Source organism: Halichoeres trimaculatus, unplaced genomic scaffold (genome assembly GCF_033239565.1).
Source record: "Halichoeres trimaculatus isolate MK-OKI-2021-1 unplaced genomic scaffold, fHalTri1.1 fHalTri1_scaffold_14, whole genome shotgun sequence".
Lineage (NCBI taxonomy): Eukaryota > Metazoa > Chordata > Actinopteri > Labriformes > Labridae > Halichoeres > Halichoeres trimaculatus.
In genome coordinates this window covers 3,869,231-3,896,806 of record NW_027437192.1, presented here as the reverse complement: position 1 = coordinate 3,896,806, position 27,576 = coordinate 3,869,231, and the positions used below count along the sequence as shown (strand labels likewise).

General features: G+C 40.8%; 3 protein-coding genes across 5 annotated transcripts; 2 read left to right on the top strand and 1 right to left on the bottom strand.

Annotated features, from left to right (window-relative positions):
* Nucleotides 1–3: 3 nt before the first annotated feature.
* On the bottom strand, nt 4–10,959 carry mindy1 (MINDY lysine 48 deubiquitinase 1). 3 transcript variants are annotated; one of them, XM_074686600.1, is made up of 12 exons: nt 10,905–10,959; nt 6,783–7,562; nt 6,433–6,684; nt 5,713–5,909; nt 5,523–5,580; nt 5,307–5,371; nt 5,036–5,194; nt 2,487–2,589; nt 2,249–2,391; nt 1,949–2,143; nt 1,703–1,873; nt 4–1,628 (listed from the first exon to the last, which is right to left on the bottom strand). In XM_074686600.1, exons 2-12 carry the CDS (start codon nt 7,144–7,146, stop codon nt 1,557–1,559), a joined length of 1,779 nt encoding a protein of 592 aa, XP_074542701.1. In that variant the 5' UTR covers nt 7,147–7,562; nt 10,905–10,959; the 3' UTR covers nt 4–1,556. The 3 variants fall into 3 exon arrangements, with proteins under 3 accessions (XP_074542701.1, XP_074542700.1, XP_074542703.1); XM_074686599.1 differs by lacking the exon at nt 10,905–10,959 and adding an exon at nt 9,998–10,100; XM_074686602.1 differs by lacking the exon at nt 10,905–10,959 and adding an exon at nt 8,985–9,117.
* A 1,094-nt stretch (nt 10,960–12,053) lies between these two features.
* LOC141802841 (uncharacterized) lies at nt 12,054–15,265 on the top strand. The gene is made up of 2 exons (XM_074686611.1): nt 12,054–12,334; nt 13,418–15,265. Exons 1-2 carry the CDS (start codon nt 12,238–12,240, stop codon nt 14,392–14,394), a joined length of 1,074 nt encoding a protein of 357 aa, XP_074542712.1. The 5' UTR covers nt 12,054–12,237; the 3' UTR covers nt 14,395–15,265.
* A 2,216-nt stretch (nt 15,266–17,481) lies between these two features.
* LOC141803284 (BCL2/adenovirus E1B 19 kDa protein-interacting protein 2-like) lies at nt 17,482–26,224 on the top strand. Its single transcript, XM_074687246.1, has 12 exons — nt 17,482–17,522; nt 19,094–19,227; nt 19,455–19,541; nt 19,635–19,697; nt 19,799–19,879; nt 20,019–20,183; nt 20,263–20,514; nt 20,587–20,689; nt 22,061–22,192; nt 23,111–23,197; nt 23,383–23,481; nt 24,455–26,224. The coding sequence occupies exons 1-12, from the start codon at nt 17,482–17,484 to the stop codon at nt 24,477–24,479; spliced, it is 1,269 nt and encodes a 422-aa protein (XP_074543347.1). The 3' UTR covers nt 24,480–26,224.
* The last annotated feature ends 1,352 nt before the right edge of the window (nt 26,225–27,576 follow it).

The window sequence follows — 27,576 nt, the reverse complement described above, 5'->3', positions numbered from 1 at the left end:
GTTAGATTTAGATTTTACTGACAATTTGACATCATGACAAATTAAATACAAAGCTTGAACAGAGAGCGTGGCAGCGGTCCGACAGTCAGACTGAAGCTCAGCTGTTGACACAAAAAAAAGAACAAAACTTTGAAAAAAACTCTGGAAGAAGACAGAAAGTACCGGCGACGCCCCAGACGCTTAGAGAGAGGCATGATGGGAAAGATTTAAGTGCTGAATGTTGGTTACAAGCCTTTAAACATCTGATCAGAGGAAAAACTTTGAATACTTGGTTATAAACTTCTACCCAACGTGGCTGTAGATCAGTGTGAAGCTGCTTTCGAGAATCCTCCTCCACAGCAGGAAGAGAAAATGTAAAGGTCCAAATGGTTAACTAAACGTCTGAGTTTCAGCAGAGTTACAGCCCCAAAATTTGTCCTTATTTTATTATTAAAGCACAACCAGCACCAAACTGATGGCACAAATAATCATCTCTTAAACAATCAACTTGTACGGAAGCCCACAAGGGCAAAACATTACACATGGAAAGGAAAAAGTAATTTCAATAAAGCTACTGTGAAAAGGCAGAAAACTTAAAGAAACTGAAAGAGGCGAGACATCGTCACAGAAGTATGTAGTGCTTATGACTGCATTGGTCGCTATAGCGACGAGTTAACACAAAAGAATTACCCAGACTTCCACCAGAAATATCAAGCTATTGGTGTTACGTAATAAAAACTTAAATTTAACTTTTATGAGTTATTTAACAATATATTTTTAATTTTATCAATCTAACAATGATTTTTCTTCATGCCAGCTTTGGGCTTCCATACGGATTGTTCAGCTCAGTTTCTGGGATAATGAGCTCTGATAGTCACCTTTTTTTTTTTTTCTGATTTATAAATAGATTTCATCCGAAGAAGATGGCAGAAACTTTTGGAATAAGAACACGTAATATCAACTTTGGAGAAACAGGACTCTTAGTAACGTTTTCCTTGAATTTACCCTGGTTTTTGTGCCACAATCTCAAGATAATGTCATTTCATTATCAGACTCTGCTGAGAATCAGACACAGGACGTTTTAGGACGTTTTTGCTGACCTCTGGGTTTAACATGTTTTCACGCGTAGCAGCAGTTTTACAGATTAATAGAAAAAGATCACGTGAGAAACAGTTTTTAAACATCACTCAGGTGAGTAGTATATGACACCTGTTAACCTTCATAAGAAACCACTGGTAACAGCTTCATTAATGGTCAATAAGTCGTTTAGTAAAGACGGTGGGTAACTTGTGACGGTTGGAGCGGCGGTAGTTTTTATTGACCAGTAATAAATCAGTGAACACACACACAGACGGTTTCTGTTCTTTCAGACTTTACAAGAAGCTCCAACATTTTTACAAACTCTCCGAAACCTGGAATCAGACGGTTTAACAAAGCACTGGGGTTTGGCATCGAGCTGTGTGTGTGTGTGTGTGTGTGTGTGTGTGTGTGTGGGTAAGACCTCCCCGCTGCAGACAGGCATGTCTCAGGGAGTGAGTTAGATGATTAAGATGTTGATGAGGATGATGATGAAGAGTCTATAAGAGGACGCAGTCTGAGTCCTTTTCTCTTCTCCTGGCTCCGCCCTGCTGTGACCCCTGACCTCTCACCTGTAAACACAATGACATCATCAGCACCATCACCCAGTCTCCCCCCTTCTGCACCTTTAAACCCCCGTGTTTACCTGCTGCGCCGCCTGCACTGATCCCTGTTGCTGCTGTTGCTGCTGTTGTTGCTGGAGTTGCTGCTGTTGCTGGTATTCCTCCTGTTGGAGCTGCCGCGCCAACTCCAGGTCGCTGAGGGGCCCCGGGGCCCCGCCTTGTTGCTGCTGCAGGGACACAGCCACCAGGTAGTCCTGGGCAGAGACAGCAAACGTCACTCGCTGATTCTTTAAACGCTCAGTGCATCTGTCTCACCTGCACACGCTCACCTGGTCGATCTGTCGCTGCTGCTCCTGGGCGGTTGGCGGGAGCGCGGCGGTGGGCGGAGCTCTCTGGGGGGGATGGCACAGCCTGAACTCTGAGTCACAGAAGTTTCCGTCGCCCTCCACGTTATGAAGGGACTCCCAGACCAGACCCTCCTCCTGCAGGAAACCCTGATCCGTCACCAACAGGTACAGGTGACCCTAAAAAAAACACAAAACTTTATTAACAACAGCTCAACGACGGTAAAAGAAAACAAAGAAAACCTCTGAGTTATACAAATGAGACTTCTGTGTTTGTAGCTCCACCTTGTGTTTGATCATGGTACTGAAGTGGTTGTTCCTGAAGAACACGGAGATCTCGCCCTCTTTGGCCGTCGTGTTGAGTTCACACAGACCGTGATACGACAGCTGGGTCGCCGTCGACTCCAGAAACTGCTCCGCCACCAGGCCTAAAGGGTTAACACACACAGAAAACACACACTCATCATTTAGGTACATGACATGTTTATATTTGCATGTGTGTGTGAGTGTGTGTGTGTGTTACCTTCACTGACTCGGCTGCTGTCTGCAGAGTGTTTGTAGTCTATAATTTTCTCCACCAGCTGGTTGTAGCTCAGTTTCCCCACAGAGGCGACCATCTCTGGACTCTACACGTACAAACATGTCAGATACATACACATAGATAATTTATACCACAAACCAGGTAATGTATACTGCATGAAGGTAATAATAATATCTGCAACCAAACACAGATGTTGATGGCTCCACTGTTGATAAAGTATGATAAAAGTAAAGGATTATAAAGGTCATGATAAGGGAATATATTTTAGATGAAATATATATGTATATATATATATATATATATGTGTGTGTGTATATATATATATATATATATATATATATATATATATATATATATATATATATATATATATATATATATATATATATATATATGTGTGTGTGTATATATATATATATATATATATACATTAGTGCTGTCAGGCGATTAGAAAAATAATCTAATTAATTACAGAGTTTGTAATTAATTAATCTAAAAATCGATTTTAATCTCATATCTGCTTAGGGTCCCTAAATAAAGAATTTGAATTCCAGGACATTAAAATACATTAAAAAACATCTAAAAAAATAAGGTGGGAATACACATTTTTAGGTACCCTGAGGCATAAGGAACATATTAAAAAATGTTTTATGGTTCTATCTTTACAAAATCTACACAGTCCTGCACCTAAGATGAGCTGATTTGATTTTTAGGACAGTTTTTGCTTCTGTCACATTTTTACTCGATGTGGACTCAATTTTCACTACAATATGAACTTCTATACTTCTATGAGGTCAGGAGAACCAGGGCTAAAGGCTAAAAACTGTGAGGAACTATGTACAAAACACTTTTTTCAAGTCTTGGATCAAAGAAAAGTGAAGTATTTTCAGTTTTACATGCTCTGAACACACAAACTGTTGCTCATTGGTGCAGAGCAGCCCCAAGCTGAAACATGACACCAGGAAGATGGAAGGAAATTTTCAAAGAATTCTTTAGATTTAAATACAAGACAAATATCAATCATTCAGGGCTTGTTTGATGCAGTAAAGAGTGTAGAATTATCTGTTTTTTACAGAATTGAGCTAGAGCAAACGGTTGATTTTCTGCAGATTTTCAAAAAGGACGTGTGAATAAACGAGACTTGGGCAGCTGTCTCTTGCTTTCCCCCGGTTTAAAGCATGTTGCTGACTTCAAGTGTGATACATTCAGGGACTGTCGGAAATTTGAAAATCTAACGAGAACATCACTTTTCCAAGTAGGACAAACGGTTTGTAAATGCCAGACATTTGAAAATAAGTGCGTCTTTGAACGCCCCGCGGGTTTGGGATCCAGACTAATCTACGTTAATTTTTGTAACGCATTCATTTGCGGTGTAATTAATTAATCTAATTAATGCGTTAAAATGACAGCCCTAATATATATATATATATATATATATATATATATATATATATATATATATACATATATATATATATATATATATATATATATATATATATATATATATATATATATATATATATATTTATATATAAAATGCTTGTCCCAAGCTTTTGGGAACATTGCCCCAAGTGGTGAAGATGGCTTCACGAAGGGCATCAACTGTCTGGAACTGACGACCATTTTTATAAACTTCCCTCTCCATCCATCCCCAAATGTTCTCTGTTGGATTTAAATCAGGGGAACATGTGGGATGGTCCAAAGAGTGATGTTATTCTCCCTGAAGAAGTCCTTCATCCAGCCAGCATTGTGACCTGCAGCGTTGTCCTGTTGAAAAACCAGCTGTTCCCACACAGACCAGGGCCCTCAGTCATGAAGGACGCACGCTGCAACATCTGCACGTAACCAGCCGCCGTTTGACCACCCTGCTCCACCTGAAGCTCCAGAGTTCATTGAATGAAAAAGCCCCAGATCATGATGGACCCCCTCCACTGTGCCGGGTAGAAAACATCTCAGGTGGATCTCCTCGTCATGTCAGCAACGTTGAAGCCATCTGGACCGTCAAGGTGACATTTTTTCTCATCAGAGAATCAAACTTTTTTCCACCTTTCAATGTCCCATGATGCTCCCTGGCAAAGTCTAAACAGCAGTTTTGTGGTGTTGAAGGAGACGAGGTCTTTGAATTGATTTTGTTTTTGAAACCCTTTTCCTGCAGAAGTCATCTGATGGTTATTTTGCTGCAGTTGGCTCCAGAAAGGGCCTTAATTTTTGAATCTACCTCTTGACTTTTTTGTCCCATAATGCTCAGGATCTTTTAGAAAATGTAGAATGACTGTCTCACTGCTTCCAACCTCAGCAGCATTGGCACGCTGCGAGAGGCCTTGCTGATGCAGCTCAACGATCCGACCACGTTCAAGAAGAGACAGCTTCTTGGCTCCAAATGTTTTAGTCACACTCCACCTTCTTTCTTTTGCATATTGTAGCTCTACTTTAAACCTAGTTTGGTCATGTAAAGTGCACATAAGGTATCGTATATTGAAGTATACTGCACAGTGTTCTGAGGATGATAAAAACTGCTGTGTGTGTACCTGAGGGTCGACCAACCAGCCGTGGTACAGCGGGATGTCCAGCAGGTCAAACACGATACACTCAGGTGTGTATTCGAAGTCTGTAACTCCCGTGAATCGCACGTTAACATCCAGACCTGTGGACAGCTTTGGGAGCACTGCCATGGCATCGCTCATGTTCTGACACACACACACACACACACACACACAAACACACACACACAGATCAGTCAGTTTCTGAGTTACACTCTGCAGGTGACATGTTTACGATCTTGCTGGAGTGTGTTTTCACCTGTTGGAAGTTCAGCTCCATCCCATCAGCCTTCTCCCTGGGTGTGACAGACAACACACACTCTCCTACACAAAAATACACACACACAAACACAGATAAGCCAATCAGGTTTGAGTTTATACTCTTTCAGTCAAATTAAAAAAACGATTCTGTCTTTTATCACCACTTATTTATGCCTGAAGTCTTTGGTTTACTCGCAGGAGTGTGTGATTTTACCTAAGTGAGCCATCAGGTCCTCTGTGGTGACCACTTCTGTCTGAGCCGGGAGCTTCGCCTGAACACACACACACACACACACACACACACACACACACACACACACACACACACACAGAGTTATTATTGTTTTTGTTTTTGTTTGTTTTTTTATCTGAGGACATTTCACGGTTCGCTGATCATGTTTTACCTTCCAGCGCAGAAACAGCGTGTTCATGATGGCCAGCAGGGGGCAGGGTCCGTTCTCGCTCTGCGTGATAATGGGCGTCTTCTTCTCCTTCCAGGTGATCCACTTTACCAGGTAATACGCCGGCATGGACGGTCCCGTCTCTGGCACGGCAGCAGCACCAGCACTGGCTGCAGCGCCCTCTGTGGGCAGGAGGGCAACTACAACCAAAAAGATTAAATATTCTGATAAGTCATGCTTTAAATTAAACACTTTTAAACTAAAAGCTGTTTTTGCTTCTTCCTTCACAATAAAAGGTTTGGATCGGTTTCAGTCGCATTTAACGCGTCTTTGCAGTGTGTGAAAGTGTGTGACTGTGTTGGCGTGTGAAATGAGTCATCACTTTTCCCTGACAGTTTCCGGTTATTGCCTGTTCTTTGGTTTCCTCACTCACTTCCTCTTGTTTGATCTCACTTCCTGCTAATAAACTGAACAAACACAAACACTGGTGGATTATTCTGCTGGTTTTCAGGCGGTAATCTGACTAGATTACGCAGTGGGGATTGGATCAAAAGTTTGAGTAGGATTGAGACGCCTTTGATTTGTCATTAGCTTCTGAATTATCTGTTTAGTTTGGTGAATATTTTAAAGCCACAAAACAACATAAAGCTGAGGATAACATGAGTAATGTCTGTATCCTGGTCAGAATCAAGTATGTGAACTGTCCCTTTAATCCACACTCACCTGCTGCCTCCTGCGCGTCCTCGTCCTTCAGACTGGGGACTTCCGTAGACGGAGACCGTCCCTCCACTCCCAGCGCTGAGTACGACGAGGAGCATCCGTCCTCCACGTCCAGCGAGTTCCCCGTGGCGGTGATCCCGTCAGACAGCTCCAGGCTGGGGATGGAGAAGGAGGCGGAGTCTGAGGACTCTCGCTGGTCATCTGAGCCACCCGCCGTCGCCACAGAGGAGCTCTCCTCAAGATCCAGATCCAGACCTGAGGAGTGAGAACACATCAGTCCTGATGATGTAATCCTTCTCTAACACGTGTATAGCTCTGATAAACGCCACGCCATCCCTGTCATCCACGCTCACCTGGCTCTCCTGCTCGCTCAGTCTTGATGTGTCTGAGCAGCGCTGACAGAGATTCTTCTTCTGTGGTGATCGTGGTCATGGGCCCGTTTCCTGAAGATACAGAGGATGACGTCTCAGGTGGCGTGGGCGTGGCCTCGTCCTCCTCCTCCTGGACTTTTGGAGGAACAGGACTGTCAGCAGCCCCGTTGCTGCTGGGGACCTCAGCTTTGACCTCTGACCCCAGTGTGGGGCCTGGCTTCTCTGTCACCATGGTGACGATCAAGTCTTTGGAGATGCTTTCAGCAGGTAGAGGTGTTTCTGGTTTGTTTTGAGTGATGAGGAAGTCGGACGCTGCAGCCGCCGCCTCAGAGCTGGACTCCGCCATGATTGGCTGATCAGACGAGGATAAAGAAAAAAAAACACGGACGGCGTCTTCTCTCGAGTAACAAAAGTAGAAAAGAAATCAGCACAGTGTCGCCTTCATGTGGGAGTTCAGCCTCAGTTTCATGAGATCACAGATTTCTAAAAGTAGATGAAGGCGCCGTGAAGGAGGGAGGCAGCAGCTGAGGGCTCAACATGGCCTCCACGAGAAGCCCAGAAATCTCAAACACACTTTTCTACCCGACAACAAATACGACGCACGGTTTCTAACATGAGCTGGATCTGCTGTCATGAATTAAACATCTGTAAAAAAAAAAGAACTTGAAGGCAGGAAGTAAACTCTTCTTCTCCTCTCAGAGTCTCTGCTGCTGGTCTCTGCTTGGTCTCCTGTCAGCTCAGTCAGCTGACTCTCTGTCAGACCTGCAGATACACAAACAAAAACACCTTCGATCAGGAAAGACAGTGTCAGGATAACACGACAGGACGACAACACAGCCCCCCTCCGAGAACAGAGGGAGCCAATCTGAGCCGCAGAGGCTGAGATTCAGATCCGACAGATACAAATAAGAGGGGGTAAGAGAAGGGATGGGTACTTCTCACGTTTGAAACGAAACCTGGCAATCGGTATCGGTACTCAGCGGTACCAATTTTCAGTACTTTTGTGTGTTTATGTGGTAAAAAATATCAACTTTTTTAATAATAAAAGTTAAATTCTTTTCAATTTGACATATGTATTCTTCAACATATAATCTTGTGATGCCGTGTTTGTGTCCAGTGTGAAAAATCACCTACTCTTCCACTTCCTCACTGTCACAGGGATGCATTTAGGTACCTAAACATGGTACCTTTTATATTTACATGAATCGGTACCCGGTACTTTTGACAGAATTCGGTTGGTACCTATAAAAGTACCGAATTTGGTACCCATCCCTAGGTAAGAGACAGCAGAGAAGGGTGATATTCCAAGATTGAAGTAAGAATTTTGCCACATTTTTCTCTTTCGTATTATTTCTTATGAATAGAAAAAATGCAAATATGAAAGGAAAAAGTAGAAAATAAGTGTAAAAACTGTGCATTTGGGAATAAAAAAGAACACATTTGTAGAAAAGGCTGGTTATACATTTTTGAACCGAAATTTCAAAGTTTGTAGAAAACAAGGATCATAAGTTTTTAATGAAGAGGATCTAAATTAGTGACAAAATAATGAAAAAAAATTGCACATTTTTGAAAAATTAGTGTAAAGTGTATGCAAAAAAGCAAATTTACTTGTTTGAAAATAAGTAGCAAATTTTGTGGGGAAAAAAAACAGAACAGCTTATTCATCAAAAACTCTTCAAAAGTTTCTGACAGAAGAAGGCTCCAAGTTGGTGATAAAAATGTTGGCAAATTTCCATGAAAAAAGCACCAAAAATTGCAGGAAGCAGTTACCAAATTTCTAGAAAAATCAGGTGGGAAACTAGTTGAAATTTTGTGAGGGGAGAAAGGAGCACATTGATAAGAACCACCAACTTCAAAACTGTGCATTAAGGAGCCTTTTCTTCAAGTCCTGGTTGCATTACAGCCAGTAAATGTGAATGGCTGAAATTAAGTAAAAGCAGAAAGGGAGGAGAGTTTGTCAACATTTGGGACATGAAAAATCTGGTACGACAGATTGAGGATAAAACAGTCTAAGATTCTAAAATCCCTCGCTGACGCAAACACAGGTTTTCAGATTATTTTGGGTGATGGTGAAAAGGACAGCAGATTAGACGTCTTTGTTTCTGTTTACTATCATCAGGACTCCCTCTGTCCCCTGATCCACTCCCTGAATGTGACTCTGCTCAAACTGCCGAGCAGGTTTACCTCCGCCTTCAAGTCTGAAATGTGTGAGTTCATCACACCGTGTGACCGAGGAGGAGAGAAGGGCGTCAGGAAGCAAACACAGTCATTACTCAGCCAAACAGGTGATTAAGTTTCCCATAATGCTCCTCTGTCCTGTAACACAGCACCAGAGGAGATGGGCGTCACTGTGAGTCACAGAAAAGAGGAAGAGGAGCAGCTACTCTTCTTCAGCTCTTGCTCCAAATACCAGGCAGTACAAAGTGAACAATATCCCACACATATACACACCCTGAACCTGACACTACAGAGGAAAACTGAGGAAATAACAACTGTGAGCAGCAGCAACCTATAAACAAATAAACTGAGAAGGGGTTCTGGGTTATTATTGAGAATAAAACACAGAAACACAATGATCCCCCAGGAGACAAACGTCCTCATCATCTTTTGTGAATTATATAAGTTTTGTCTCATCCTAAAGCAGCTAAACTCTGAAACTGTGACGTTGTGTTGTTTCACTATCAGTCCATTTCATTAGAATAACTGAAATCACCAGATAGTCACTGTAAAGCAGATTAATATAATCTATAAGTCCAATACTTTGCTCTTAATGTGTTTATTGTTGTTGTTTCTTTTCCATGTAATCAGATTATCACCTACAGTTTTGTAACAGGGTCTCTGTTACACTTCTGTCCATAAAGTGTCTGAAATTAATCTGATGAGGATGTTTCTCAGTAAAAACTTGATACTTAAGCTGTGTACGTTTCTGTCTGTCAGTGTTATCCTCTCAGCAGCCCTTGAACTCAGTATTAACATCACAAAAACAGACAGAAACACAGAAACATGCTGACGGCTCAGCATTAAGCTGCTTTCTCCCTCTGTTAGCAACCTTGTGCTAGCGCTGGGAGCTAAGTTAGCTGTTTTCTCCACCTAGGGACAAACTCTGAGGACAAAGCCGGAGCAAGAGGACCTAACCCGGCCTCACTCTTCACTCCGGTCCGGCACAGACGCGGGTAGTTAAAGAAAAGACAGCTTACCAACACCGGGATCGACCACTGCTGAAGTAGCATGCTAGCTGTTTACATTCCTCTTCGCCACCAACATCCAGGCTCGCAGAGATCTACAAGCCACGCCCACGGGACACGCCTACATAAACCGTCACATCCGGGCAACTTTTAGAGCAACACCGAGCTAGCTTCCAACTTTATTTCTAATAAATAACACAAAGTCTGTTTAATGAAAAATCATTTATCCACAACCAAAACTCTACAAACAAATTATTTAAGCGGAATACTTAAACAGGAAGAGCTGACAGTCGAGAAAACGATGTTTCTAAAAAGTTAGCTTAACACGGTTAGCCAAGCCCCATTTAGTTCCGTTAAGACCAACGAAAACTCACCCAAAAAATGTATTAATTAGACCTAAGTTTGTTTTACCGCATCAAAACACAACAAAGAAATGTTTTTTTATAATTACAGCTACTTGGGCTGTGATTTATTCGGCTTTCATTTGATGTAAAAGCGTACATACGTTGGACAGAAATCAAGTTTAAACAAACAAAAATAAAGCTTATTATTACCCAAGATAACACCACATCTGTCAATGTTTAAGGGGGATCTTAAAGGAAGGCTTTGACCCCTACTTTACATACAGTAAGCCGGATGGAAAATTTAAACGAACAGCTGGAGGAAAATATTGTTTGATTGTTCCCTGTCATTCTTAATAGGGCAATGTAAATGATGATTTTTTTAAAAGAGGTTTGGCATCAGTAAGAAAGGTAATCAGGTGCAGCACCTTAATCAGGTTTTATGTAGGAGTATTTTATTTAAAACTAAGTCGTCTCTGCCTCTTTTTTTCTAGCATTACATACTTAAATAAAAGATTTGTTAGAACACGATATGCACATTTGATCGGATATAGGTCAGAGTAGTAAAACACTCTTACCTTTCGCCGCACCTTCCACAGCCTCATGTGTGTTTGATTTCGTATTCAGTGAATCTCTCACGGGCGGTGCGTTTATTCCAGTCGTTATGATAGCTTTTTCAACCAAAAACACAAACCATGCGATTAAAGTACGAATTTGAATGTAACTCCTGGGTTTGTTATTAGCTGGGAGGTTGTTAATGAATTCAGTCCATGCTTCAGCCGGGACAGGCTGACCTACAGGACACGGTGTTGTTTCTGTGACACTCTGTACTGTACACTGAGTAACCTGTTTGAGGACACGGCGGATGTTACAGCACGTAATACATTATTTGATAAGAAATTACCCATGGTATTTGAAAAAAAATATTTTAAAAAGTGATTCTCTATGAATTTTACTATTTTTAAAAACACCTCTGTGGAAGCCCAAAGAAGTCCTTACATTTTATTTACACACACAAAACAACATCAACTGGATGAAATAAGAAAAAAAAAAGGTTGTCAAGATTTTCAGATTAATTATTTCGGATTCTAATGATTAGAAAATGGGTTGGAACTTCAATACATTATTTGGTAAGAAATTATCCATGTTATTAGAAAAAAATGATTTATAGAAGTGAGTCTCTATAAGTTTTACTGCTTTTAAAAGAACACTATGGAAGCCCTAAGTGGTTCATACATTTTATTTACACACACAACAACAACATCAACAGGATAAAATAACAAAAAAGAAAAAGAAAGAAAAAAAAACAAAACAGAAATATAGATTTTCAAACAAGGGGATTGAAAGGGAGTCATTATCACGAGAAAACCAAATTTATTTTTCAAGATTGTCAAAATAAACTTAGATTCTAATGATTTAAAAAGTAGTTGGGACTTCTGTAACTATAAAAAAAATAAGCTAAGATTTTGACAATGGGATACAGAAAGCTGATTTCAATAAAAAAAAAAAATATTTTAAAAATTTCAAATCTTGAGCTAAATCTTAGACTTATGAGAAAAAAGTCAGAATTCTGTCTTTTTTCTCAAATAAATTAATAAATAGATAAATGACAGGACGTTTTTTTTTCAGTGGCCCTATCCAATGTTTTTATTTTGACAGTTTTCTATGTTTTGTTGTGAAGACGTTAACCGGAAGTGATGTGTGTCACTGTAGTCGTTCCGCTTTTGCTTCACTAGCATGTAGCACCTTAGCATTCACCGGACAGCAATTAAGCAGACCCCGCTTCTCCGGTGTTGTTGTCCGGTGTTTGTCCGGTACTTCTCTGGTGTTTTGGTCCGATATTTGTCCGGTGTTCCTCCGGTGTGACCCAAGGATCGGAGGAGAAACTTGGGAAACATTTAGCAGGAAATTATGAAGCAGACACGAAATGTCGAGCACAGTGAATCAGCTGAGAGAGAAGCTGCTGCAGGTGGAGAGGAGGAGGAGGAGGAGGAAGACAGATGCTCAGGTGTGTGTACAGATACTAAGTCAACATTATGAGATCATAAAATACTTCAAGAATACTTCAACTTAACACGAGAACCGTAGTTTATCCGAGATTTATGCACCTCTTAATCAGTAAAGGCAGAAACAAAAAAACAACTTAATATTGAGTGAAACTTTTGTAAAGTTAACTGATGGTTGTTTTATGTAGGATGTTAATGCAGTTATAATTACAGTTTATAAAACTTAACGTGTTGAGTTATAAAAACAGGTGCGGGAGATGGGTTGAACAAATTTAATCTCCTAAAATTAGGCAAGTCATTTATACGGAAAAGTATTAAAGGTACTGCAAAAAATGAGTCAGTTTTATTGATTAAAAAAAAAAATTGAAATAAATAAAAAAGTGAGAAAAAAGTGTTAAATTCTTAGATGAATTCTATAAAAGTATTTTTCCCACTGGCTTTTTATCATGCCGGTTTATTCAAACAATATATCATGAATATATAATTAATTTAAGTTATAAATGTCTTTTGAGTATTTATAAATGTGAAATGAAATAATAAAACATATTCTAAGTATGACCTGCTGGTAATTTTAGCTGCATCTTCTTATATTTACTTTAATTTACTACAGATGATACAGATTTCTTCTTTCTTTTTCTTTTCTTTTTCTTTCTTTCTTTCTTTCTTTCTTTCTTTCTTTCTTTCTTTCTTTTTTTACATATTTTCCATCTATTTTTCTTTGTTTTTTGTTAATTTTTTGTGTTCAGTGACTGGGCAACACTGTGGGCACTTGTGTGTTCATGCAGATCTTTTGTCATAGACTTTGGACTTCTTTTGTGTGTCTACGCGACATTCCCAGGGTGCATCAGTGTCTTTTTGATAATGTTTGGTCAAAGTTTGAGAAAGAAAGTTTAATCATTTATTGAGTTTGTGAACAAATGGTAACTACCAGTAGGTCTATAAGGTATCAGACATCTCTTCAAGAAAGCAAAATATTCTGAGGTCAAACGTTTATTTTTCCATGACTAACAGGAAAATTGGAACAGAGGTTAAAAATACTGGAAGTCAAACTTTGGACTGAGCTTTGTTTTCCTGTTTCCACTCAGAGGTGAAGTCAGCAGATTACCAAGACGGCAGCGTTGTGGTGACCTCTGATGAGTCGAGCAGTGAGGAGGAAGAGGAAGAGGAGGAGTTTAAGGTGGAGGTTAAACTGGAGGCTGAGGAGGCTGACCTCGCAGCAGAGAAGTCGTCTTCATCACCCAGCAGCAACGGAGGAGGAGGAGGAGACAAAGGGGAGCTAAGGATGAGGAAGGAGCATCAGTGTGATGTTTGTCTGAAGATCTTCAGTCGACCATGTCTCCTGCTGGTCCACCAGAGGAAACACACAGGTGAGCGGCCGTTCCAGTGCTCGGACTGCAACAAACGCTACCCGAGCAAATCTGTCCTCTCTGCTCACCTAAAGACGCACAGCAGCGAGCGCCCCTTCGGCTGCCACGAGTGTGGGAAGCTCTTCCAGCAGAGGAAGGCGCTGCTGTCACACACCAAGTCACATGTTGGGGAGAGGCCTTTCATCTGTCAGTTCTGCAGCCTGAGCTTCCTCTCCAAGAGCCACCTGCAGCGCCACCTGCTGGCACACACAGGCGAGCGCAACCATCTCTGCGTGGAGTGCGGGAAGTGCTACAAAAGGAAGGAACACCTCATCAACCACATGCGCGTGCACAGCGGCGAGCGTCCGTTCAGCTGTACAGTTTGTGGACGCAGCTACATGGAGCAAGGGCGCCTGCGGCTGCATCTGCGCACACACACGGGGGACAGCAAACGCTACACCTGTGCGCTCTGCGGGCTGGGCCTGGTGTCCGCCAATCACCTGAAGAGACACATGCAGATGCACAGCGGCGAGCGGCCGCACCGCTGCCCCGACTGCAGCAAACGCTTCAGCAGGAAGGACAAGATGAGGGAGCACATGAGGATCCACACCGGGGAGAAACCGTTTCAGTGCTCCCAGTGCCCGCTGCGCTTCAGGTGGAGGGCGGGGCTTAACACTCACATACAGACACACAGAGCAGGAGACGAGGAGCTCTGATTGAACAGCTGGGAAGCTCTCTAACTGTGAATCTGCAGGGTTTATTCTTACATCGGACTGGTGAGATGAAGGTGTGTCACAAAGGAAGTGATACTGTTATGATTTATTTCATACTTCTGGATCTTGTTTTCGTTAATCTACGTAAATAAGTGATGAAATTAACTCCTCTTTGAGTAATTTACATATTCATGGATCAGTTTGGCGTTAAAATCAAGCATTAAGGTTGAATTTTGAGTTTATTTCTTCAGATAAACGTATTTGACTTTCAGAAAGGTTGTGTGAAACTGCTCATGTCTGGCGCCCTCTGCTGTTTACATCAGTGTCGCAAAAAATAAAGCATGCTGAAGACGTTTTCTCTGTTCTGTTTATTTACCTGAGTTTAGGTTCATTTTGCTGTGTAACCCTGTGGTACATGGTGCTGTCTGCAGCTATTTTAAGGCCTTGACCACAGGAATATGGATATATCCCTGAATGCACATTTTTCTGTTCAATTGGGCCTCTCAACCACACAAACACGGCGATTTCACCCACATAAACAGAGTTTTTTTAAAAAGGGATAAAAAAGTGAAGAAATAAAATAAAATCCGGTTGAGTGGATCTGTATAGCGGTGTTAAACAGAGCTGGTGTTGACACGATGATATCAAGCGCCTAGCAACAAGTCACTATAGCATAAGCCCTCCTTACACCTCTACAGATGTATGTAATGTTGATGATAATGTTGTTGTTGTTGATGTTCATGAAGTAACAAGTCCACCTCATCATCCGTCCACACAAACAACTCAGTTTTATTTTATTTTTTTTCCATCTTCTCACTCCATTGATTGCTTCCTCTTCCTGTTTTTGACTGCACATGCTCATAACATTCTCTCTAACCCCAACATAGTTAAGGCAGATGTCTGTCTAACATGAGTCTGGTTCTGTCCGAGGTTTCTGCCTGTTAAAGGGAAGTTTTTCCTTGCCATTGTAACTTGCTAAATGCTGCAAAGTCCTGTACTCATGGTGGATTAAGATGAGATAAGTATCCTTGTCTTGTCTTGATGTTGGGTGTCTGCTAATAAAATTTTATTAACATTTACGGGTCTAGACCTGTGAATGTTTTCGTAAAGTATCTTGACATTACGTTTGTTATGATTTGGAGCAATACAAATAAAGACTGATTGAAGTGTAACAAGATGATTTTTACTTAAAATAAAACAAAAACACTTTATAAGATTTTTTTTTTTCGCTGCAGTGTCCAAGCTACTTTTAATAAAATGCATCAAATGGTAACAACTAATTTAAATTCTTAAACAATCGCTTTTTTAATAAATAAAGTTAATAAATGAATTAATAATAAATCAAGTAAAAAAACAACAACAAATTACTAAATACTTTATTAACTAAAATTAGTTAATAAATAAATTACTAAATAAATGATTACATAAAAAACAAACTGTTAAAAACGTGGACAGAGTAACAGACATGTCCACTTGAGTGCACGACACCTCAGCAGTCCACATCGAACAGTTTGAACTTCATGTCCAAATGTATAAAACTGTTTGGTTTTTTTTGTTGTTTTTTTTGATAATTCCATAAATGATTATTTCTTTTCAACATATTTTCTCACATTTAAATGTTGCATTGGAAATAAACTGGGTGTTGCCTCTGTATATATAAATATATATATATATATATATATATATATATATATATATATATATTTGTTTAAAATGTCCAAAATGGCTGTTCTCCGGACAGTTTTGCACTATCAGGTTTCCACAAAATGATCTCTCAAGGTCCCAAGTCACAAAAGGTGAGTATGTGTATGTGAGTATGTGTATTCACATCTGTGAAGTGAATACTGTCAAAATGAATGTAGACAATACCAAGACGATTAATCAGATTTTAATTAGTTTTGTCAGAGTCTTGTAACTCAGGTTGAGTCATTTTTAGGCTTGTATCTGGTAAGAGGTCCTGGTTTAAAGCCTCCTCCTGTAGCAGGGTGGAGATGCCAACACTGCATCGACACTTAACACAAGCTGCAAAGGTTGTGTAACTTTACAAAGTTTTTTCGGCTTGAAATTGAGCACATCATGCTTCAGGAACTGGACCTCCAGCACTTTCCTTGTAGCAGCTCATTAACGTGTTTATTTCAACATTAATTTAGACTTTTTTATCGTTTCATTAAAGTTTAAAAACACTGATTTTATTTTAAAGTCTGAGTAACTTTGAGAAACACTTTGATGAACTCCCCACAGATGTCTCCCTGCTTTTAATCCTCTGACGCAGCAGGAAAAAATAACCCATCACTTGTGCAATCAGCTGTGCACACTCAGGTGTACACACTCTGCAGGTAAGGGCATGCACGCCGCAGGCCACACCCCTCTTTGTGCAGTCATAACCGTCATGGCAACAGGGCCCACACCCCACCTGAGCTGTCCTGTAGGCTGAGAGAAGGAGAGACAGGTGAGGTGTTAGAGTCCACTCATAAACTCATAAAACGTCACTGTGATGTCATCAGGTGAGTCCCCAGGTGTTTGTTCTGAACCTGTCTCACCTGCCCTAACCGTCTTGGCTGCTGCTGCTGCTGCTGCTGCTGCTGAGCGAGTTTCCCTTCGACTTCCTGAGGATCAGACCTGCTGTGAGTCTTTGCTCTTCTTTAACTCTGAGACTTTCTGTCCGCTCTGTCGTTCGTATATTTACCTGAAACCACCTGGAACACCTTCAACTTTCAGATAAGAGGCAGGTAACAGCAGATCGCTGCTGTCAGACGGATACAAACTCTGCACACACACAGGAAATACTTTATTTACCTTTGGGCTGTTTCTCTGTCAGTTTGAGGTCATGTGCTCCACAGCAGCTTCAAGTAGGAAGTGGAAATTCATCAAAATAAAAGCTTAGACGGAGACAGAAAGGGTGCACGATTTTTATTTTTTGTTTTCTATAACTGGCAGCCTTCAATGTTTCAATCTTATTTTATTGAAAATCATTGAAAAATACCAGTGAAACAACAGAGATCTTTTTGTTTTAACTTAAACAACCATTAGTATCAACTTTGTTTACTGGTAACTTCCCTGATGTGTTTACTTTGTCTACAGGAAAACAACATGGAGTCCAGAGAGGAAGAACAAGAAGACGACACACTGAGGTCAGAGGTCATTTAAAGAGCCATGTTTTTGGTTTCACTTTAAAGCCTGGTTCATACGTCTGCATTGACTCTACGCCCTAGTGGCCATCATTAGCACTACATACTTGAGGTCAGTCACCCTAAAGACATTGCGTTAAAGGTCCCATATTCTGCTCCTTTTCTGCAGTTTAATATGGATCATTGATGTCTTCATGAAATGGTAGTAACACGTTTTGGTCCAAAAAGCCAATAAATCAAGCACAGCAGCATTGTTTCCAGGCTCTCATAGCCCCTCTGTTCAGAACGCTCTGATTTAGTGGGCGTGGCCGTCATATGTAAATGAGCCACCGCTGATACTGCCCCGCTCTTCCACGTCACTGAGAGCGGCGCCACGAGCTCCGAGTGCACAATGTTTAGAAAACAGCAAAGCTCGTTTACCGTAACATTACAGGCTAAAACAACAGGCTAACCGCAACTAAAGTTAGCATCCTGAAGCTAACACAGAGACAGGGGGGACACTGAGGAAAAGCTCTTCCATCTGCTCCACAGCACACAGCATTTAAAATACTCACATTTCCAGGGTCCCAGGTTTGTTGGAGGATGGTTGGTAATGCGCCTGGATTCAGGACCAGTCTATTGGCTAGCCCTCTGTTGGACTGTCCAAAGTTGGAAAAGCAGTCTGCCGTGAAGTGACTAGCACACACATGCACAGTTTTACTGAGTGTAGCTGGAGCATTTCCTTGATAAATGAACTCGAGACACTTAGTCTGTCTTCTTCTGAGATGTGAAGCTTGTGCATGGAGCTATGTGGCTGTTTACAGCCAAAAACAGAGCAGTGATGGCTCCTCAACTTTGGCATTCCCCTCCCTGCTGCTGGAGAGATTTTCTCGGTGGACCAATTAGGTCAGACCTGCTCCTGATTGGTCAAAAAGGGGAATCGCTGATGTCGGCAAACCCCCCAAATCCAAACAGCTCGTTTTAAGTCAGGATTTTACATTCACAAGCACTACTAAATGTAGGTTTTGACATTAAATATCACATTTTGTGGGCTGGGAGGAAAGCCGAAGACCCACAAATTTCGCTAAAAGACTTAATAAAGTGATTGCATAATATGGGACCTCTAACTTATAAGGTTTGCCCATATATGGGCATCGCTGACTTGACGGACAGGTGGGCCCTACCTCTTCTTATCTTAATTCAAAAAGAGCTAGGTTGAGTTCAGCCTCTCTAGTTTGACTTCCACCGAGGATAGGTTTTGGAACTCTGTACCAGAAGCAAATGGGTGACATCACAGAGGCTACATCCATTATACTAACATTTCTGGTAAGGGGTGCAGATCAGGCTATGCATGCAGACCTACAGCGTCGAGGTCCAAGGTTTTGGATTTTAACAAGAGACTTGAGTGTCGTCTGTAAACAGGTTTAGGTTTGAAATACTTCATTTGAGGGACACTTTAGGAGAGTTTTGTAGAATTCATACACATTATGTTCTCAAAAAAGACCAGAATCACCTCCAGTGCATCCTGGAAACAGCATTTGAGCTCCTTAATTTCACAATCGTAGTTTTTCACAGCTCCTGTCTCCCTGGTTTAGGTCTCCTGAAGCAGACATCTCCACATCTGACGCCACTGAAACTGTCACTAATGCTGATGCCGATAGAACGCCACCCGCTGGTAGTCCTGTACCTGACAGTCTGGCTCCACCTGGATCACCTGACCACCAAACAGGTACTCAAGTGAAGTGTTGATTTGATTGGTTTCGTGTTCTGGATTTAAACACCAAACAAACGTTAACGTCTTTTGCAGTAGAGGGGGACGTAACGGGTGAAGTTCATGAAGAACGTGTTGTTGCTTCAGCTGACACAGGCAATGACCTGACAGGTGAGTAGAACAGACACAAAACTCACTCCAAGGTGAGTCTCTGTGCTCTTAAATCATTTTTACCTTTAATTTAGATAAGAAGGACACAGGAGAAGAAGAAACCTCTACAGGAGACAAGAAGGATGAGGACGGTAAGCCCAGGGACGGGGACCCTAAGCCAGGTAACTCCTGCTGTTGGTCTCCTTACAGACTGTTTTTCCTGCCAACACCAACCATACGTATCATTCTCAATCATTTCTGTCCCCCCTCATCAGGATCTGAGGAAGACAAGTTTGTCCTTGAAGGAGACTCATCAACTCCGACCAGCGAGAGACCTGGTACGCCACAACCCCTTCAGAAACATCACACCCTAAAACCTTTTAATGACACGATTCTTCTGGAAAGGGTGACAGTCTCATGTTTGGTTCCTGTCCTATAGCTCCTCCCACCACGCTCGCCTTGTCGGAGTCACAACCAAAGAAGAAGAAGCTGGTGGCTCCAGCTCTCAGTCTGTCTTTAGGTGATAAAACAACTCTTACGTGGATTTTAAAGGTTTTGTTGTTGTAACTTTGACATTTCCAGTTTTTTAACTCGCGTCATTAAGTTTTGAGTTTCAGCTTCAACTTTGTTCCAGTGAGTGACTAACATGTTTTTTTCAGGTCGTTCTGAGTCGACGGTTTCCGACGACTTCCCCTCAACGTTTCTCTCCCCGTCACCTGATGGTGACGATGACGATGCGGGGCTGGACTTTGACCTAGACGCCATCGAAACCCCCTCAGACAGCGAGTCCCTGCACTTTCCCATCTATGACCTGGATCTGGAAGGTGAGAAGTCAAAATCCTGCAGAGATAATTTGTTGGGTTTAAAACAACACTTTGATGACATCACAGATTTGGTTTTCAGATGACCTGCGGCGCCTCGGCGTGGCATCCCGGCGTCACAGAGTATCCGGCTCAAATCCTGGATCCAGATCAGAATCTCGGACTGGTTCAGGGTCAGTGATGGACCACAGTGACCTGGGAGCTCTGGAGAGAGAGGACATGGTGGACAGTCAGGGCACCAGGTGGCGCTGTTTCTCCACAGGTGAGCCGCCACAGGAGAGCCGGGTCAACATGAGCGTCCTGGAGCCGTTCCTCAGAGTGCTCTCACACGGAGGTAAGTCACCTGTCCCAGAGCTCACCTGGTAAAATCTGAATCTGCTTTAACACCTGTCCTGTCACCTCTCAGGTTACTATGGAGACGGGATGAATGACATCATCGTCTTCTCTTCCTGTTACCTGCCGGAGAACAGTCTAGAAAATTACCAGTATGTAATGGATAACCTGTTCAGGTACCACACACACACACACACACACACACACACACACACACACACACACACACACACACACACACACACACTTAGTGACCTTTGGCCTAATCATTAACCTGTATCAGCTGTTAACAAGCTAACATGTTTTTCTGCTGTTGGCTAAAAGCTGCAAGCTAGTTTACCTCCAACATATGTTACCAACATTTCTATTAAGGCTAGCAGTTAGCATGTTGCTAGTTAACAATTTTTTTTTTATTAATAATGTTTAAAAAAAAAAAAGTCACGAAGACTGGACCAGAATTAGCATCAGTCTCATACATTTCAAACTACATGTTAGCATTAGCCTTGGCCTGTCACCTCTATCTGACTTATGAATAACTAGCAGCAGCAATTTATTTATTAGCTAAACATTGAGTTGAGTAGCAGAACAAGCTAGAAAAACCTTATAGAAAACATTGGCTAATTTTAGCACAGGTGTGTTTATACAAAGTTCAGCATGGGTGCACAGGTAATGCTAACTATTCTTTTTTATTGGGCAAGAAAGTTTAGCATTAGCCTTAACATCTACACAAGCAACCACTTTTCCATGGTTTCCAGGTGTTAGCATGTCTTGCTTGTAAACAACTGCTACTTAAAATATTGGATGATAGCATATTTGTAGCTAACTATAACATTTTTGGGGCCACAGGACTTGCTGAAGCTAAGCTAGCTTTATGCTTTTAGAAGTTAATAGTTTTTACAATAAAAATGAGTTGCTAGCATATTGGAAGCTAACAGTACTGCCTCTTAGATAATGGGACAAGTTGAGAAGCCTGGTTAAAGCTAACTTTGCCACGGGACTCTGCTTGAGATTGAAATTAGCTTCATAGCATACTCAAATGGAATTTACACTGAAATGTCTCATTGCACTGTCCCTTTAAATAAATGAATAAATAAATTAAAACAAACATTTTAAAGCAACACACACACTCCTATATTAGCATATCTGTTAGCATAATCCTACTACCAGTATTAAGAGACAGTTTTCTATCAAGGTTAGGTGTAAGTATATCTAGCCAGAAAGCTAACTACTGACATACATAAACAATTTTGTAAGCTTGGCGTTAGCATCTTGTTTGCTAACAGTTCAGGTTATACAGTGAGGTAATATCTTTACAATTTTGAAATTCATCAAACATGATTCTAGGTGAATTATCTACACATGTGCACATCCTGTTGGCTTTAGCTTTAGCCTCTATGTGCTAGCAAAACAGCTAGTTCAGTTAGACTAGCTTTGATTTAGTGTGATTTAGTTGCTTTTCTTTTTGAGTTTATCATTTCAAACAGGTCAGAGGATCATTAAAGCTGTGACGGTTTATCCTCAGGAAACATTGAGCTCTCTGTCTGCAGGTACGTCGTAGGGACTCTGGACCTGATGGTCGCTGAAAACTACGTGATCGTGTATCTGTGCGCCGGGGGTCAGAAAGACAAACTGCCGGGAATCAGTTGGCTGAAAGAGTGTTACACCACCATCGACCGCAGGTAAACAAAACAACACAAAGCTCTCACTGTTCACTGTTTCGGCCAGCTTTCAGAGTTTACAAATTTATTCAAATATGAGGGCTGGTGCTCGTCCTGTTCTCAAATGTAAACAATTTACATCAATTTTTGCCTGTTTGTTACTTCTTTTAATCTTTTGTTTGTGTCTGGTTAAGTTTGCTAAGCAAAGCTTAAAGTGCACAAAGAATCAGTTTTTCAGGTCTCCTCTCTCTCTCTCTTTTTTTTTTTTTTTTACCAGCTGCTATTTGAATCTGTTTCCAGTAGGGGGCGACAGATCTTTATGTTTTAAACCAGACTCTCATTCAGCAGCTTTTCAGCATTCAGAAAACTCTTTGAAAATGAACAGTGTTCTGATCTGTTCACTTTGATTCAATCCAACTTGATGTTTTAATTCATCAGATATTTATTTACTCTGTTCATCACGTTTGTTTGTGTCCAAACATTGTTTTTAAAGGTGAAAACAAGCAGCCGCTCACCTGATCAGTGTGACTCACTTTGAATCAGTCATTAGCATACATATTAACGTGCGTGCCCTCAGTGTTTACTTTGTGTAAAGCACACCTGTACGGTCTAATGGAGATGATCCCACCTGGATTGTGGTTATGTTTACTTTAATGGAGCGGCTAATGTCCAGTGTTTGTCGAACAAGTCAAACAGAATATAACATAAACCTGGGGGCTCAGTTTTAACATGCAACTAAATAAAAAAATTAGATAAGTATGATATCAAAAAAACAACTAATGTTCAGTTTTATTGAGTTATAAATAATGATTAAAATGTCTGACTGTAGCGCCTCCAAATGACGGATAAAAAAAAAAAAATCAAGACATTAAAAACATAGACAAATTGATTTGTTTGGATTATTTTATTAAGTGTGTGTGTTTATGTGTGTACGTGTAGGTTGAGAAAGAACCTAAAAGGTTTCTACGTGGTTCATCCCACCTGGTACATCAAAGCCCTCATCACCATCATCAAACCCTTCATCAGGTCAGCTGCCGACTCTCTCCTCTCTCCTCTTGTTTATTTAATTTTTCTTCCTCTTCCCAAACTTCCCTCTCATCCTCTTCTTCCTCTTTCGTTCACTCTTAGTAAATTATTCATTCTCTTTCTCCTTCTTCCCCTTTTGTCACCCCCTCATCCTCCCTCTATCTTCTGTTCCTCCTCTTCCTCAGCTCAAAGTTCAGCAGGAAGCTCCAGTTCGTCGACACACTTCAGGACCTCTCTAACTACATCCCTACTGAGCATGTGCAGATCCCGGACTGCGTCTTAGAGTAAGTGATGGGATTGATATGAAGGTAAATGGTAGAAAAGTTACCAGAAACCCAGAAAAAGCTCCTGCTTTTGCTCTCCATACAGATTTTTTTTCCCCCTCCAGTCTATCGCTCTCTTCTTAGGAATCACCTTTGTGTCCAACTTGTTGAGATTTTGGTGTACTTCAGTAAATTCAGGAAGCGTCAAAGAGTAACATCTTGAAAATGATATGATTTTTCCCCCTTTTTTTACAGTTAAAAGAAAAAAGGGAAGAAAAAAAAACACATTTTAAACAAGTGCAAAAAAAAAAAAATCCCTCAAAAAAGGAGCTTATGGGGCCACCCTGCCTAATTTAAAGAGGGGGTATTGTGCTATTTTTAGTCTTTTGCCTCTGGTGCTCCCATAGTACCTTTACAGAGAAAGAGAAAAAAGGAAAAAAAAAAAAAACTTTTTAAACAACAGCTACAAAAAAATCCCTAAGAAATTGTTATTTTTTCATGGGCTACCCTGCCTAATTTAAAGAGGGGGTATTGTGCTATTTTTAGTCTTCTTCCTTCTGGTGCCCTCTCATTTTCTTTACATGATTCACACTCTAAATGAATCCCCTTTTTCCTCTCACTGGTGTTTTAGTAAATCCTTATTTCAGCTTTTGTTTGAAACGCTTCATCTTAGCTGCTGTCTCTTTAAGGCTCCCCGCCTCACAAATCCCCTTCACTCTGATTGGCCAGCCCTCTGGAGCCCTGTCAAGAGCCGGGCTATGGGCAGATGCAGCTTTTATGTGTCATAAAGCAGTTAGGAGGTCCTTATTTGATGATGTCATCATTTCAGCAAGATCTCGTAAAGATCTGGAGCTACTTTCAGAGCAGAGTGTTTTGATTGGTTCACAGACAGATTCTGGAATTTTTACAGCGAATTAAAACGTAGAGGTTCAAAAGTTTACACATGTTTAGTCTGAACATCCAGCATTGTTGTTTTATTTCCCTGTCTCTGCAGGTATGACCAGGATCTGTCCAGGTGAGCCTCCAGGTGACTCTGCAGGCTCTGCTGCTGTTTCTCATCAGGTGCCTTGCTCAGAGACACTTTTTCAGTGTTTGAAGACAAACTCCATTTCAGAGTCTGCTGGTTTCAGAAATTCAAGGTGAAGAACAAAATCTCATCCTGGGCTCACGGTGCTGCTGCTCCTGTTTTTATTTTTGTTTTTCTCTTTAAACCTAGATTTATTTCACGTTTTAGAGCGAACATTTCCGGTGTTTCATTTTAAAGTATCTTCATCAAAACACTACTTTCACTTTTTGATATAGATTATAAACTAACCTCTTCAACGTAACCAAGATACAGTCCCATAATATGTCATTTACATGTTGGCATTAACCTTTTTAAGCATCATCTTGTGGTAATAATATTCTTTGTGGAAGATGTTCAAACTTTCAATCTTAAACCAGGTTATCTTGCGTCCATCAGTAGGTTTTTAATTCTTTGTTGACAATCATGACACAGTCATGATCTTGCTCTTTGGATTTGAATATTCCTTCAACAATCTTGTTGCTGGAAGTTATAATCTTGACCCCAAAAGTGAAAATCTTGTATCTTGTACAGGATATAATCCTGAACACATAAATGTTAATCTTGCTGGTCCTAAGGCTTCCAAATGTAAATATCTTGCTGGCAGAAGGCATATCTTGAGTTAATTAGCTCATCAGTGCCACACATAGCTTGTCAGTATTTTCCTCTTCAAAGTTAAGATCTTGCACCCTGAAAATGAATTATTTATTTCAAAAGTAATTATCTTGCTTTTATTTTTAAATGATCTTGACCCCATTGATCTTGCTTCCACCCATAATTGTCCTCAGGATTTCATCAAGATCTTGATCCTTAATTTCATAACATTGGTTTGATGTGTCTATCTTGTTTGCACGGGTTAAAGTCCTGGCCCTGAATTTTAATCTTGACTCACCAGGTTATAATCTTGCTTTCAGAAATTGTTGTGTTTGTTTCTACAAATTAACATATTAACCCAACAAGTTATTATCTCTGCTCTCTTGTTTTTGGTGTTTTAAACCATGGCCATTCTGTGATGCTTCTGCCAGGAATAATCTTGTTGTTGCAAGATACCACATTCCCCCAACAACTTGTCGTTTCAAGTTATGATCCTGTTTTTAGGAGTCACTGTCTCACTTCTTCAAGTCGATATCTCAGGAAAAGTTGTAAATTTGTTGCAGCCAGCTTTAATCTTGCAAGTTGGGATCTTTCTGCTATTGATTAAAATCTTGCGTAGTATCTTGATATTGCAGGTTATGATTTGTTCACAGTGGTAGTTTTGTTGGAACAACTTTGTATCTTGTTCAAAACCTTTTCCTGTAAGTTATAGCTGTATGAATATATGCATTGCAGTAGCTCATGTCAACAAGATCAAACATCCAGCTTTCAGGGTTATCTTACAAGCTGAAAACTTTAACATGCTAACTTTTTTTTGGTCACGTACGCAAATAACTCAACTGGTTTTATTTCAGGATGTAGTTTTTACTTTTATGGCCACATCTTGACACACGCAGGTTTTATTTATCATGTTTTTGTGGAATAAGAGCAAAATAGCGTTGTTTCGGTGAGGTGTCTCCAGGGTGAAGGGTTTAAACACCTTTCCTGACGTTGGACTTTCAGTATTTTTCAGTTTAGAGTTGGACTGCAGACTCTGCTGGAGTTACAGCCTCGCTCTCACACTGATAAATAATCCTGTTCCCATGATCCTGTTTTTGTGTCAAAGGTTCGGTGCTGAATAAAATTCCTCTTTGGAGCTGACGTCTGTGAACACCTTTATTATGTGTGTGAGGGAACACTGTGGTCATTTATACCGAACAGGAAAATGGCAGAGTGGTGTGTGTGTGTGTGTGTGTGTGTGTGTGTGTGTGTGTGTGTGTGTGTGTGTGTGTGTGTGTGTGTGTGTGTGTGTGTGTGTGTGTCAGGCCTGTGTAAACCCAGCGGCTGGTCAGGAAATGGAGCCTGACAGGAAGGAAGTGAGGTAGCTGCTAAGGAAACTCAATAAACAGGAACACAGACCTGTGTGTGTGTGTGTGTGTGTGTGTGTGTGTGTGTGTGTGTGTGTGTGTGTGTGTGTGTGTGTGTGTGTGTGTCCATATATTCATGTTTTTCACCTGGTTTTCACATTGGTCAGGAAGACAAAACCCCAACACTGCCAACGCTAATGCTAACTATGTATATAAGTAGTAAAACTTCCAAATTGCTAGTAAAGCTAAGCTAACAGTTTTCCTTGGTTATTTTGAGCTGTATTTTGAAAGAATTGGCGAGTGTGTCAGCCTTATTTTAGCGTCCTGTTTTGAATGATGAACCACCTGATCATGTGAGGGTGATGATTACTGAGAGATAAATGTTGGACTGCTCCTTTAACACCTCAGCAATCAGGAGACTATGGCTGAAAACAAAACACTTTGTGCTCTGTGTGTGTGTGTGTGTGTGTGTGTGTGTGTGTGTGTGTGTGTGTGTGTGTGTGTGTGTGTGTGTGTGTGTAGGTGTGTGTGTGTGTGTGTGTGTGTGTGTGTGTGTGTGGTTACTGATGACTTATCATGTGATAAGCTGCATGTTGTGACCACCCCCTTACCACTACACCAACCACACACACATACACAAACACACACTCACAAACAAATACACACTTAAACACACTTCCAAATTTTAAACAGTGTCTGATCTACTAACCTCTGAGGTCAGAAGCATCTACTTCAAATAGATCTACTTTTTCCATCACATGTTTGATGGGTTTGAAAAACAATGACATCAAAAAAATAACACATAAAAAATCTATATACAAAATATTTAGAATTATTTTTAAAGAGGGGTATTGTTTTTTTTTTTGTTTGTTTGTTTGTTTTTTTTGTCTGTATCCTGTCTTTCTGGTGTCTGTAGTATATGTGCATTATTTACAGCTTAAATAAACCCCTATTTTTTCTACCCAGTGTTTTAGAAAATGTTTATTCCAGCCTCTGTCTACAAGCGCTACTGTCTCTTTGAGACTTTGTGCTCCACAAACCCTGTTCACTCTGGTTGGCCAGCCCTCTGGAAGCTATGTACAGATCTTGGTGTTTGAGTGTCAGACGCCTCCA